This window comes from Puntigrus tetrazona, unplaced genomic scaffold (assembly GCF_018831695.1).
Source record: "Puntigrus tetrazona isolate hp1 unplaced genomic scaffold, ASM1883169v1 S000000715, whole genome shotgun sequence".
Lineage (NCBI taxonomy): Eukaryota > Metazoa > Chordata > Actinopteri > Cypriniformes > Cyprinidae > Puntigrus > Puntigrus tetrazona.
Genome location: NW_025048327.1, coordinates 328,912 through 344,805, shown reverse-complemented (window position 1 = coordinate 344,805; position 15,894 = coordinate 328,912). Strand labels below are relative to the sequence as shown.

The following is a 15,894-nucleotide window of genomic DNA, read 5'->3' as shown; positions in this document are numbered from 1 at the left end:
GTGAATATAAATATAGACATCTAAATGCATTTGTGACAGGGTTGCGGCCACTGCTCCTCGTGTCGTGTAGGAAATCATTTATGGCAGCAATAAAATAAGTACTTTGAATATAGTTATGGATTACAATAAAATGTTGAAAAACACGTGATTGGGTTGAGTTGTTAAACTTGACAGTACTCTCTCTGACTGTAATATGCTTCAAAAATATAATACTAACCATTTTCTGCACCACTGTTAAATTTAAATGACTAATTAAATTGATTATTTCATTCAAATTACATTTTAGCACAGTAATGTGTGACTAAGTTGAGGGAAGAACATATGGAAAAAGTTTTTTTTGCTCTCATGGTCACATTGCCATCTCAGTGTGCATTTGTTTCCAGTAATTACATTGTCTTTTGTCAATTATTTCCTAATTAAAACTGCATACAAATTATGATTTTAAATTTTACAAGCCAAAAGGTTATTGTAGAGTGCTATAAATGTGGGTGGCAATCCCAATTTGGTCTGTAGGTCACATGTAACCATCTCTAATCAAAAACATGCACCCATTTTCCCCCTGCACACATACACACATACCAGCCATGCTTGCAGCTCATCCACCCACACACACTCTCTGCACTGGAGAGACTAGAGTGTGTGTGTGTGTGTGTGTCAGTAAAGGTTAAATACTATATGAGCATCTGTGCAGACACGCTGACCTTTGCTTCACTCCTCTCCTTGTCTGACACATGAAGCCGCAGAGAGTTTATATCACAGCTTCTGACCACAGCGAGGAAGAGTGAGCAAAGCCCCAGTGCAGCTTACTCAGGAGAAACGAAGAACGATGATTTTACTGACAAGGACGGCCCATATAAGGTTTAAAGTAACAAAGCAAATTAAACACTACATCTTGGAAAATGGTCTTAAGGTTGAACATGCAGTGACAATCTCACGAACATTTTCTGTTTAATAAATGTGACAGGATCAAAACAATTTAAGCAGTTTAAAGCTTCAGTGTGGGATCTGAATTCCATTTTCATGACAATAAAGTTTGTAATAATCCCCAAAGGCTCATTCCTGTTAGCCATTTCCTAATTTTGTGTATATAATACATCATCATTTAAAAGGGGTCTTTTTTAATACGACACTTAAGCAAAATTACATTCAATTGATCAGAAATGATAACAGACCTGTCACAAACAAATCTTTTTTTTTCTATCCATCAAAGGAAATGATTCATGTTTTCCACAAACATATTAGGCAGCATTAATTTGATTTCAGTGCTATAATAATGAGAGTGTTTCTTGAGCATCAATTCAACATATTAGAATGATTCCAGCAGAATCACGTGACACTGGGAAGATGGGAATAATCGCTGCTGAAAAATAGCTTTATGTAACATTAATATAGTTATTTTAAAGGAGTCGCGACATGGATTTCTCCTTTTGAGTTTCACTTATAAGGTTAATAGGTATTAACCTTATAATAAAGGTATTTATTTATTTGTTTGTTTGTGACAGGTCTATTATCACCTGAATGTAATTTTGCTGAAGAAGTGTATTATTAAAACAAAATTCTGTTGTCACACCACAATGTGTCCGGCAGAGGGAGACAGAGCGCACAAGGCCTTCTACAACTTCCTCCTGATTTCCTGCCGATGATTACTTCAGTAATATCACCTGTGCCTAGAATAGAGACTCATGGAATACCATGATTTAAAGGAAGTATTCAGTAAACAATGTGCCTCAAAGCTTCAACCCCACAGACCTTACGATTGTGCTATTGATCTTCTCTGACACCTCCTCCTAGAGGTCATTTATATTCTCTCTCTGCCCCAGAAACTAAGGCCATGCATAAATATATTCAGGATGCTTTAAAGACTGGCTTCATTCGACCCTTTTTGGGGTTTTTTCTATCTGGGCTGATGCATTGTTACACCAGTTCATTCCCAGAGATCACGTTCTTGCGCCGGTTTGCCGGTCCATTGATGATACAGTGCGTGAAGCACTTCAAGGTACACACATTCGTGACGATGTTCCGGCAGGTTGCTTGTTTGTTCCCAAGGAAACAAGATCTGAGGTCCTTCAGTGGGGGCATGCCTCTGTCCTGGCTGGGTATTCAGGAGAGGAGAGAGCTATGGACTTCATTCAGAGACGCTTTTGGTGGCCAGAGATGTCAGAGGAGGTCCGATCTTTTGTGCAAGCCTGCACAGTCTTTGCTCAACAGAAATCGTGGGAGTGGCCAAATCAACAGTTTGGCACATTCTGAGAAAAAAACACCTGTGCCTGGACGTCCACGGAGGACAACAGTGAAATTTGGAGGATCGGAGAATCCTCTCCGTGGTAAAGAAAAATCCTTTCACAACATCCAGCGAAGAGAAGAGCCATCTCCATCAAGAGAAGATTTTGCGAGAACAAATACAGAGGGCCAGGTTAGACTGCTAAACATATATAAGTGCCAGGCCACTTCTAGAAAAGCAGTACAAATGGATGATGATGCAAAACATACAGCAATAACAACCCAGGATTTTTTTGGAATAAAGAAACTGTCACTTGAGGGGCGGGTTGGGGCAGGTCATTAAAAACCAAATTTAAAAAAATCCATGTATGTTGCATGCAATTCACTATAGCATATATTAAATATTTGGGAATATCTATTTTCATATTAGGTTCTTTGATAAGGTTGCAACACAAAGGCCTACGTACCAACAAAATTAGCGTGATGTCCCTTAATTTTTGCTGTCACAAAAACGGAGAAATAAAAGTGACGATGGGAAATGAGGTCCGGGAGCAATCCAAGCACTTTTAGGCTGAAATGAATGCTGTTTTCATTTACATTACAATGCCTAGTATGTCCTATATCTGCTTTTCCACTACCGGACTCAACGGTTCTCTTTGAAGAACCATTCCACCCCGCGCTGGCCAGTACAGTTACGGTTTAGTTTTCCACTGTGGGGCTGAAAACAGATTCAATTCAAATACGTCAGTCGTTGCTATGGTAGCACAAATGTTTATATATGACATGAGGTGTAAAAAAATACCTAAAATAACAGATTTTATTACCAATTTGTGAAAAACTATCAAAAACTTTGATTAGTATTGTTTATAATACGTAAATACATATTGAATGTAGATCAATCAGATCAGATCAGAAACCACAGATGCCAGTGTTACTGCTGTCGCAAATATTCTGATGCTTAACGTATCAGTGTGAGCGTGTTGGAGAAAGGATAAATAAACAAAACAGCTTAGTGTTTATTTTGTCAAAGGAATGAAGTGTGAGGAGGCATACAAAAACTGTCTGATTATACAAACAGATACACACACAAAGTACAAGATTTTAAAGCAAATGAAAAAGGAGAGCCTTGGACGTGTCTACTGAGAAGGATTAGAGAGAATTAAAGCAATACAGAGTCCATAATAAATATCAAATAGTAACAGAATATGAGGGACGTCAGTCCTCACACATGAAGCAAACACAGTATGTGTGGCTATAAAAGGGTTAAGAGAAAAATGATAATCTACTTTATAGGAGGTTTGCAACTCGTACACTTATGTGAACTTCATATATGGATTTATGGAATGAGCTACTAGTAGCGTGTGTTGGCTTCCTGAAAAGAGTCAAAGCCCCTTCTTCAATTTAAATGTATGCTCTAGTACTGGAATTTTATTGGATTTATCCCACTTTTATATTTTAATAATTTTATATTCAATCCCCAAAGTAAAGTAGAAACAACATAAAGACCAAATATGAAGGGTTAATATGCAAAAAACAGATTTAGTAACTCTGTTAACTTGGACCTGAAAATGGAATTACGTCACAATTTTAAGCAGATTATTATCAATGATTTGATTTAATATTTTTGTTATACATACTTTTTGGATTCTCTGATGAACATAAAGTTCAAAAGAGTAACATTTATTTAAAATATAAATTATATAACATTATAAATGTTGATTCATTCATTTCTTAAAGATTCACTGATCCCAAACATTTTAATGAAAGTGAGTGTTAATGTATATATTACATTAATTATTTCTGTAACGATACAAAAATGAAGTGACATTAGCGTACGCCTAGGCTAAAAATGCCATAATCTAATACTTCTACAAATACATACAATAACGCACAGAAATCACATATCATTTTAAAAATGGCAGATTTTTGTGCCTGTCTTTTTAAATGCAAATGAGCTGCTACTCCCCACCCCCTTTTACTAAATTAAACTGCCCATTACAGCTCATACCTGCGAAAACCTCCATTTTGAATATCTTCACGTTTATCATGCTGAAATTGTGTGGTTTTAAACCATATTAGTTTAAGTTTCTCAAATGTTACAGTTTTCTGAGTGCACAGATCTGAAGGACACGAAAAGGCTTTTAGAATGCATGCGAGTACCAAACCGAGTTCTCTTTCGCACACGTTTATATTAAAAGTTACAAAAACAGTTGCTTAATTATGTATGTGAAGGTAAATATATAATAGTACAGTAATAAACTGCACATTAATATTAGATCTGTGTAAATTACAGTAATAAAGCAATAAATCCTCCTCTCCCTTTTCTCCTTGAGGCTCTGTTGGCATGTTTTGCTCAAACATTGGCCATGAAATTTCAATTGGTACACCGTTGCCGCTTGCAAAATCAAAATGGCGGCGCCTTGAGTAGAAGCTTACAGGTTAAGGGGTGGCAATATTATAATGAGATCCCTTTCACATGGGGAGCGAGATCAGACGCACTCATTTTTTCAGAGGCTTGCAGAAAAAGGCATATTAAAACAAAGTTACTGGCTTCATTTTTTCCACGTTTCCTTAGTTGTTCGATGCACCGGGATTAAATGTGGAAAAAATTGCTTTTTATGATATGTCACCTATATTATGGGTTATGAAAGGTTCATATTTTAATTTTAGGAGTCCCCAACAATAGGTTGACAAGAATTCAAGGTCAAAAAATTATTTTTGTATAATATGCATGTATTTTTGCTTAAAGTCTCCCAAAAGATTTCCTCAACAATTCATTTAGAATGAATTTAAATTACATTTCACCATGTAAACTGAAAGCCTGGTAAAATAAGTGCTGTGCAGTGCTGCTTTGTGTCCAGCCGTTACCAGGGAAACAGATATTTTTACTGCCTCTAAAGCGCCACCTAGTGGCAAATAATGAATTAGCATTTTCATTCAGACCAATGTGAAAATTAAGTGCACGTGCAACAAATGGGCGGACAATATGCTAATGTTCCTTGACGTTGTCAACATGAAACAACTCGGGATTTGTTTTAAATAATGATTTGCTTCAATGATTCACAGTCAACTCTTTCTTTTACACGCATTTTGCGGGATGTTTTCATTCATTCAGAGCTGTATTACACACTGAATTAAAGGTAATTTTTCAAAAATCCATAATAGGGGCACTTTAAGCCATCTTAAATAATTTTTTCCCTGAATCACTAGGATTAGGTTGTTTGATAAAGAACAAAAATATGCCTGTGTCTTTAAATTGAACAAAAAGGGGAGCATTTTCGACCAGCTTTTGCATCTTAAAATACTGTCTAGGTAGGCAGCATATTTAATTTAGGAGGAGAGCTATATAGTCTTTCCCGCTTGCTCTTGAACCTGCAACCTCATAAATCCTCATAAATATCAACTACAGTCTGAAAATATCTCACATGCCTCTGAAGAGAGCAGGCACAGTTCAAAGACGAGATGAAAAGGCCGAGAGAAAAAGAGAGCGCAAGAGGGGGAGGAAGGGAAAAGAACATCAAGAAGGTGCTTCTTATGAAAGGTGAAGCGTTAAATGCCCTTAGGTATCGATTTTATATCACAGTCAGATCTTAGATAGCTTTAATGGATTCTTAAAATGCAGCGAAATCTTTCCCACAAAAGAAAGCCATTTGCTTTGAAAGCGGGGAGGGAGATGAGAGCGGGAGAGACGCTGCGCTCTGGGGCCGGCATAAAAGAATATGTCAGCTGTGAAATTCACGTCACGGCACCTTGAACTAGATGAACTGGCGAGACATGGAGGAGAGAGAGAGAGAGAGAGAGAGAGAGAGAGAGAGAGGGCGGATGGCGGACCCTGAGGGGTGGAGGAAAGGGAGAATATGAGAGAGAGAACTGACAAGAGTGTCGTGACTGAAACCACAGACTGGCCCCCGGAGACACAGGCATGCGTGTCAACAGAATCCTGCCCCAAATACTCGCTCTCTCACTGGAATGATTCACTCATCTCTCCCACACTCTCACGCAGGCTCGTGTCACCTCTGATGTTTCTTCTTTTGGTTCCGGATAGTTATTCTCGTTCTGTTCTCTGACCCGGGTCAGGTCCGTGTGCCAGTCATTTCAGTTGTCGGTCACGATGGCTGACGTCGCATCTCTGCATAGCAATGAGGTACTAGACCGTCTAAATCTTCGCTTGCTTAATTTTTTGGGGCTATTATTATTTAAACGACAGCTTTATCGGTCATCTCGGCACGTGAGTGATGGACACCTGTCATTGTTCTGTTAGCGTGACCCTTTGTTATTAGCCTTCATTAACTGTCTGCTTCGGGCAAGCATTATTTGAATTGTTGGAGCTCTTGCGCTTTAATGTTTTACCTCTAGAGGTCGGTAAAAAGCCATTTAAAACTAGATCAGTACAACGTGGTTCAACCTAGCCTAGTTTATCAAATACTATCCTAACCTGTCAACTTCAAAACACAATCATAATATAAAAGTATATTAAATATTAAACCTTTTTTTTTAATGATACTCATTTATGTGCCTTTCATGAACACTTTTTTGTTAAATTCTCTTATGCCAAGCAAGGCTGCATTGATTTGATCAAAATACAATACACATAGCAGCACTGCGAAATATTATTACAAATGTAAAACAATATATTTTAAAATATAAAGCATTATTGTGATCGCAAAGCTTAATTTTAAGCAGCCATTAGCCCAGTCTTCTGGAACGCAGACATGATAATTAGTCACATGATTATTTAGGGCCATGATTACTCAGAAATCATTTAAAGTTGAAAAAGTTGATCTAGTTTAATCATCTTGTAAAACCTGTGGTAGCGCTGTAAGAATTATTTGATAAATAAGGTTAAAAAAAAGGTTTTTCTGATATTTACGTTCTGTAAGTATATATATAACTTCAAACATTTCAATTTCAGTAACTTTTCAAAATGTAGTGAAAAATGCTACTTTCTGTGACAGGTTTTAGTCTTTCACGGAAACCCATAATGCATTTTCTCGAGCATGTGTTTGTGAATGTATACACACACTATATACATAAAAAGTGTTATCCCTAGTAGCTAGTTATTCTGTTAAGTGCTCAGTAATTGTTTACATGTGCAGTCTGTTTAAGCCATTTCTGCACCGACAGGTTATGGCCCATTTATGTGTCAATAGCTCTTTATAACCCTTCTACCACCTGCAAGTGGCCAGCGGGAAATATGTGCCTCACCTCTTCCTGTAGGGCGGCCCTCTCTTCTTTGAGGCGCTGGACGTTGCTCTGAGCCTGGTTCAGCTGTGCCTCCCCTGTCCTCCGCTCCTCCGTGAGCTCGCGCTGCCTCTGGGAGGCGCTCTCACAGACACGCCGCATCTCTTTCTCGTGATCTTCAATGCGCTCCTGCAGCACTGCCAACTCCTCGCGGAGCTCCTGCGTGGCTGAATGAACGAGAGCAGGAATCTAGAGCAAAAGAGAGAAGGAGAGATAGACAGACGCGCGAACAGAGTTTAAAAAAAAAAAGCAGATTTGTGCTCAATACGTTTTTTTTTAATCATCTTCCTGTTCAAAAAATAAACAAATCAATATAAAAGTAGTGTCTTCTGAGAAACTTTTCAAATTAAAAAATGTGATTATATATATAACGTTTTTCTAGGAAATGATGACTATTGAACAATGGCACATTAAATGAGACGAAAAATGACAGTAAAACATAACATAAAAAAATATTGCCATTTCTAATACAGTAATTCTGTTCTTTTTTGTAACTTTTTTTAATCAAAGAAATCTGTTTTTACAAATATATTAATAATCATTTTTAACAATGATTATAATAAGAACCACTATTAATAACTGAATATCAATAATAAACACCAGTCATAGGAAGAAATTACATTTTAAATCACATTCAAATATAAAACATGACCATTTTAAATTGTAATAATATTTCATTTTAATATACTTTTCATGTAATAAATGCACGCATAGCAAGAATAAGAATTTTTCAAAAACATTAAAACATTATAATTATTCCAACTTTTAACCCCTAGTCTATATATATGCAGTACATGAGCTCGCCGGGAAACCCTTGGCTCCCAAATCTCCTCGCCATTTCGGCCATGCCCAGCAACCCCTCATCTGTGGCATGCAGGCAGACAAAACCTCTCAACATCACTTCTGGACCAGTAGACCTGCCTCCACCAATCTTCCTCCACCCAAACTCACACGCACATGCACACACTGGGTATCAGGCTCCACCGGACAGACAGTAATCAGACATCATTTATGGCCATGAACAAAGGAGAGGTGTGAGCCAAAAACCAAACACTCTCAGAGAGACATGGAAACAGACACAAGGGGTTCCGCGTGCGTGTGTGTGTGTGTGTGTGTGTGTGTGAGAGAGAGAGAGGAGGGGGACAGGGAAGGAGGGTTATGTGCCATATCAATCTTTGTACTCATGTTGGTTACATATGAAGGACATTTCTACCATTTTCAACAAAACTTTGATGTAATGATCCTAAATATGGCGTAACCAAGCAAAAATACATATTTTCTTATACCGAATGCATCTAAAAATACACCTCTTAATTATTACGTAAGAAGCTTTCTTGGGGCTGTGCCATTTGACATCCCAAGAACTAAATGACCTACTGACTTTAAAACAAAAATTGTAATATTGTAAAGCCTTTAATAGTTTTTTTTTGTTGCACTGATCTGGGTTTTTTAAGTGTTAGCAATAACTCAAATTAAAACCGCTTCACTACTCGATCGAGACGTAGATGTCACACGGTCATTTGTACCCTGTTTTGTAGTTGCTGCTTTTCGCTCTGGTATTTGTTCATCAGCTCCTGGTTTTGTTGTCTTTGGATATCCAGTTCAATGTCAGCTTCTCTTCTTAACTCCATCTCTTGCTGTTTCAGCTGTTTGTCTTGCTCAGCCTGTTTCTGCCGGAGAAAATCCTCCATCTGTATACACACAAATATGGGTTAAATAAGGGATGAGGTCAAACTAAGTAAAAAAAAAAAAAAAATTCTAACAAGAATCAGATTATTATTTGTGCACTTAACCCATAAACTGACATTCAGTCCACTGAATTTATTAATTACAGAAAATGCAATACAATTTAAACATAAAGAAGAACAGTGGTTAACCTAAAATTATTAAAAGTATTTTTGTTGACTGAAATTAACATTCAGCCATCTTTTTTTCATTTTGGTTCATTTAGGCCTTGTGTTAAAGCAAACGGCAAATAAAGCTCTGTGCAGTGTTTTTGTGAATGCATGCTGTCATATCACAGATATGCCATATTTTTGAAACACTGAACTGTCAGCAACTGAATAAAATGGTTAGAGCAATTACAAACAACAAAGAAGGGGGTGGTGGCATGCCATGTATTTTAAGTCGGGCATGACCAAGGCCACCATGTTTTTCATAGAGACCAGAGTGCAGAAAGAGTGCGTGTGAAAGAACACAGCAGGATTTGTGTCTGTGTCTTTGTGTGTGTGTAGTGGTGTGAGTGAGAGAGAGAGAGAGAGAGAGAGAGCATCTTAGTGTGTGTGATGAAGAGAGAATTTGTGTTTGTGTGTGTGTTTGACAGTAAGAGACCACTTCCACCTAGACTTGGATGCATGTCTGTGTTAACGGCAGGAAACCGGCGGGTCTTAAATGTAATTTGCACTAAATCAAACGGCATTCCTCTTAATACTAGCGTGCTGAGGGCAGACCTCAGCCCACAAAAAAATAAATAAATAAATGTATTTCAAATAATAAAAACAAAAAAAGAACTACTTCAGATGGAAGGGAAAGAAAGAAAATGTGTTCTGTGGGACAGTGATGGGGCAACAAAAAAGTGTTTGGGGGATATATATACAATTTAAATGCATTGAGAACAAAAGCCTTAGATAACAAAATAGGTAAACAAGTAAAAACACCTAAACTGCATTTTCATGTTTTTTGTGAGCTCACCTCTGAATTGTGCTCCTCTGCAGCATTCAGCCTCGTTCTGAAGCTCTCCTCCAGTCTCTCTAATTCTCCCGCATGACTTCTCCTCAGCTCCTCACTATGAAAAGAAATTCTCCAGTAAATACACTAACACAAGACTATATAATCAACGACGTATTTGATAACATAAATGCACAAGTGGGCGCTTTAACGTCACCGAGCAGGTGCTCAAATGTAAATTAAAACGTAAGCGTCATTATTAAAATCTTGACTCATACCTGCCAGGGTACGAGTTTTCTAAAACCACTGTAAGATTGATCTGTTCAGTATTACAGGTAACACAAAGGAGAAATAGTAGGCCATCGGGACATACTGTAAGGTTTCTTAACTGCATATTTCAGAGAGTCACAGTGACACATTTACTGACGCACGTATGAGCAAGTGTACTTTATGATCCAGTTGTTATGGAAACGTAATTGTTATTTTTGTTAATTGTCACGTCATAAAACATTCTTATTTAAAGCTATGACTAACGTCAGTCTGCAGCCTCGGGGGTTAAGGAGAAATTACAAAGGAAATGAGAAAAGGCCCTGAAACACGGTCAACAAAGTCAGACGGTAATGAGTAATTCACAACAACTACTAATCTTAGCTGAAGACGTTCACAACAAATCCACCATTCACTGTAAACATAGTAGACTGAATATCTTTTAACATCTTTTTCATTAATTACTCACCCTCATGTCGTTCCAAACAGGTGAGACCTTTGTTCATCTTCGGAACACGGATTAAGATATTTCTCATCAAATCTGACAGCTATTTGACCCTCCATAGACAGCGACATAAATGAAATGTTCCCAGCTCCAAAAACTTACTAAATTCAATGGTAAAACAATCAGTGGCTCAACTTCTGTTTTATGGTTACTATGAAGAATATATATATATATATATATATATATATATATATATATATATATATATATATATATATATATATATAATATTTTAAATCCGCTATTTTAAAAGTATCAAAATGCAATGAATACATACGCATATATTTTATTATAAAAGGCATACGCAGCTTTTTATTTAGCAAGGATACATTACATTGATCAAAATAGGGAGTTTTACATAATAAATATTTTAATTGTGAAATGCTGTTAAATACACAATAAAAAAATGTAAATAAATCACAACTTCCACAAAAATATTATTGTTTTTGGCACTGATAATAACCAATGTTTCTTGAGCAAATCGGCATATTAGAATGATTTCAGAAGGATTATATGATAATGAAGTCTGGAGTAATTACTGCTTTTAAAATAGAAAAAATATTTGAAATCATATACAGTATATATATATATATATATATATATATATATATATATATATATATATATATATATATATATATATATATATATATAAACGATAAAGAAACAGTTTATGTATTTTTTTAATTCTTTAAAAGCAATCAATAAAATAAAAACTATCAATAAAAATCAATAAAATGTAAACAGAAAAAAAAGTATTTGTTTTAATAATTAATACAGGCAGCAGACACGGCTTCCAAGCTTGTTCTCTCTTCTTGTTTGTCATCAGCTTTAAACTGTGATTATGGTTTGACTCATCAAAACCTACTTCTTGTTGTCGAGATCTAAACAAAAGCCTTTGAAAAGCTCTTCTGCTATTAGCCGAGACAGACAGCGAGGATATGAGAAACGCTGGTGACTAGACAGACAGACAGCTTGGCAGAAATTCCATTTTTACTGCACATTCCTCTTTGGCTCAAACATTCCTCCCATGAGACATAAACTGTGACTTCGTAGACAGACTACTTCCATCATGGATTGGTGAAGACTGAGACGCTCACAAAAACAAACAAACAGCTCAGGAGAAACATCAAAGTCCAAACAGACCGATTGAATCAGATCGCCACATACCAGCATTCCTGCATCCACCTATCCTGACCTAACCTCTGTTTAGCTGTTAGTTCAAAAAATGTCTTGAATGAGATATTCGGGAACATTTCAGACCTTAAATGAGCATAAAAGGCTAGTATGTGTTAATGGAGGTGGCAGTAATTCCCCTGAGAGAGAGGAAGTCACACCGAGAGGAAAATAGAGTGAGCGAGCAAAAGATTCCAGGCGTATTCATTTATTTTCCACCAAAAGAGAGAGGGAACGTTTCATCTTGCCGGTCTAGGGGTTTACGTGCCGTGAGGCGGCATACTATTAATGTTAGATAGGTTGGGGACTGACAGACACGCAGCTCTCTGACAGCAGTTATGTGATGGGTCTTGAGAGATTTGGCCTATAATGGAGATGTCTTGAGGAAGTGGCTCTCAGAAATACAAGTGTTAAATAGGCCCGGTCTGGAATGTCCACACTTCACTGCACTTGTGTAATCAAATCAATGGGAAAATATCAGAGTGGCAGATAGAAAGCAAATGCTCTGAAAATGGAAGAAGTTGGAGGGGAGGAGGAAGAAACACATGCCAAAAAAAGTTCTGAGAGAAGTCTAGATCTTCAACAAAGCTTTGAGATGGAGGTCGCAAAATACTAAATATGTAACCGCTCGCAGGTATGAGACTGAATGGAAAAAAGAAATAAATAAATGACAGATGGTTGAAAAGATTGAGTTTCCATACAACAACGAAAACACTGAACATTCAAATACGGTAAAAGCGAAGAAATGTTTGAATAAAGTGTAAAAAGAACAACAATAAAGAATCAGAACATTTCCGCCAATCTGTCTTTTCTTTTCTGACATGGTTTAGTCTAGATTAGTATTTGTTTTGTTTGTTTGTGTTCCACGGCAAATATGAACATATGAATTTTTTGAGTCATACCAAAGGGAAAAACCATACTACATCTTTATGAAAAGAAGCTAAAAAAAGGGTCAACTCAAGGTAACTACATTGGACATTGGTAACAACACTTTTTGGTAAAAAAAGTGTTACAATTGATATTAAATAAACAATTCCTATGGCTTCACCATGGAATTACTCTGATGTTGCTCAGCAGCGGCAAACAAGGCTTTACGTATAAATTGCGGTTGGTGTCCAGAATGTTACACTTTATATTAAGTGGACAGTTCCTGAGGAGTTACCAGAGTATTATAGTATTACAGTAGCGCACCAACTCCCATCCAACTCCTTCCACTCATATCCCTAAACCTATCCATTCCCACTCCAGCATCACCCCCATTCCCATTGCTCGTATACATACTGTTGTTATAAAATATAGTTATATAATTATAAATTATAAGTCCTTAGCGAAGTGGAAAAAAAAGTACTATATACCAACATGTACTTACACTGTGGTTACATACTACGTACACGTCTAGTTACTAAACCGACTTTATAAGTCATTTGTGCAGGCACCTTATTACGACCTAGTTTTACATTTTAAAGATACACACCCTCTTGCGAAAAAAAAAAAAATGACTGTCTCGTCATTACTAATCCAAATGCGTGTTTATTAAAATGCAGCGTGCGGACTGTGTCATTTTTAATGGGTGTAATTTATACAAATGACCACACCTAACCTACTCCTAAACCTACCCTTTGCAGCAACCGTGCAAAATTATGATTTATGGTGCATATACAATTTAGGTAAAATGTATGTTCTCAGGGATAGAACCCACGATCGCATGGCCACATTATTACACAAGGCACTATACGAGCTATGCGAAACCCAATGCATGACAGAGATAAAAACATAAAAATGTTTTGTTGCCAATAGAGGCGCAATTGTAGCATACGCTCTGATGGGTCGTTTTTGGACAAAAGACCTACATGGGTGTATTGGTTGGAGGACCGGTTGCTAAGTGTACATGTTAAATTTCACTGAAACTACTGTATTTCCTTTTTTATTTTTGTACTTTTCATTGAAAAAAAATCTGGCTGTCTGTGCCAACACATTACTTCAATAATTTACACATTATTTCAAGTCCAACGTGTATGTGTCTGTCTGTATCTCCAGACAACCTCGAGTCATTTCAGACGTACGGTTTAAAATTAGACTCGGTGTCAACACACACTGTACACCATCTCTCCATCATGTCTTGCTAAATTATTCCACCTTCACTCAATATATACTTTTGCCTTATATTCTGCATCGGAGGCTAATGTTACTTCTGTTAGTCGAAACGAGTCTGTTGTTAATTGCATTGATTTTCTTTGATAAGAAATGATTAGTCTCCTGACCGAAATACTGTAAACATTCCTGAACATTTATACTTGTGGCATGTAAACGTTCATAAAAATACAAAAAACATACAAGTGTAGTGAGGTAAGGTTGTTTACAATCATATGCCTCGTGATTAGATTGACTTTAGACACAAAATAGTAATTAGATGAAGTAGCATGTGATCATATGCAACTGTAACTAATTCTGGATTTAATTTGGGCGTTCAGATTACAGAATATTTTGGGTCCCATTTAGATCACTTTTTCCAAATGACTGAGTCTGTCATGCTCACCAAGCGCTCTTGGTGAGCATGACAGACTCAGTCATTTGGTTATTAGTTTCATTCCTCGATGCTGATTGGTCAGCAGCTGTGTTTCGTTCATGTAACACCGTTAGCAACCGTCACTGGCGACATAATCAATAATACAGCGTTAAAACTGGTCCGCGTATTATGTATTCCAGCAAAATGAAATGTCTGTTATTTATTTAATAAAGTATGAGTGACCCTTGCTGGCGTTAAGTTGCATCTTTCATCTTCGATTTTGAGACCACGCCCTTCTCTCATCTGATAAACACTTCTCATGTGTTTCGGGTATGATTATATGTGTTCATCAGCTTATGCTACTTGCGATCTCGCAGTGTGCTGCGAAAGACTGGAAGCAGACGTTTTCATTCATTCGTTTTTGGAACAGAGTTTAAAATAACCTAAAGCAGTGGTGCTTGTTTTCAGTCTCTGAACTGTTTTTTCGTTATCTGGTGTGAAGGGAGTGTCAGGGGTTCAGTGACTGTGGTTGTGTGACACCAAAAGTAGCTCCCTCGGTGAAGTGTTACCCTCTCTCACTCTCTCTGTCTATAAAAAAACATCAACAGTGTCATTGTGATCCGGCCAGATGCATGAAAGAGGGGTCTGTTCTTATTATTCAGTGCTTATACAAAGGCTGAAGCAGCGGTTGTTTGGTGGGCAGAGTTGGGGGACAAAATGTCCTCTGTAGAGCGAAACAGGGGTCAAAATCTTTCCTGCTTTCGTCGAATAATTGGCGAAGCGCGGTTGCTGCAGTACGCCGTTATTGTAGGACTGTGAGTGTGTGTGAGAATACAAATCACTTGCCTTTTGGTGTGCTTGCTCAGCGTTTGCCTCTGAAGTAAAACAGCGCGCTCAGTTCAAGCACACGGTCAGGACATTCTGTTAACTTCTCTGCAGTTCTTCAAAGTGTTTATTCATAGTTTGAACATAGAGTCTCCTCCTCTGATTTAGTTATTTAAGAAGAAGAAACATTTACCTCATACTACTGCAAAAGAAGAAAAAGAAAAGCTGCCTCCCTCTAAAACCCGCTGGTGTTGCTCTTGGAAGTCATTTTTATCTATATGTATTCATTTATTCACTTTATGTAGTATTTCAGTTTCAGCAGTTTATGTACAATCAAAAGGAAAGCTATACTGTAATGATTATGCTTATATAGCTACATAGTATTTGTGATTATTTCGCTGATTCTGAAGGCAAGCTGGATCTATTCAAGCTCTGTTTTTGGACTGACATGCTTGTTCCTTAAAGGATGACAGCTTAAACGCTCATT

The 15,894-nt window shown here is 37.2% G+C and overlaps 1 protein-coding gene across 3 annotated transcripts in view; it reads right to left on the bottom strand.

Annotated features, from left to right (window-relative positions):
• lekr1 (leucine, glutamate and lysine rich 1) overlaps positions 1–15,894 on the bottom strand; it is a 77,904-nt gene that overhangs the window by 4,658 nt on the left and 57,352 nt on the right. For all 3 annotated transcript variants that reach the window (XM_043232835.1, XM_043232834.1, XM_043232836.1), the window contains 3 exons: positions 10,153–10,246; positions 8,988–9,152; positions 7,426–7,650 (listed from right to left, as the gene is read on the bottom strand). In XM_043232835.1, coding sequence (XP_043088770.1) covers positions 7,426–7,650; positions 8,988–9,152; positions 10,153–10,246 — 484 coding nt within the window. The remainder of the gene's footprint in view (positions 1–7,425; positions 7,651–8,987; positions 9,153–10,152; positions 10,247–15,894) is intronic.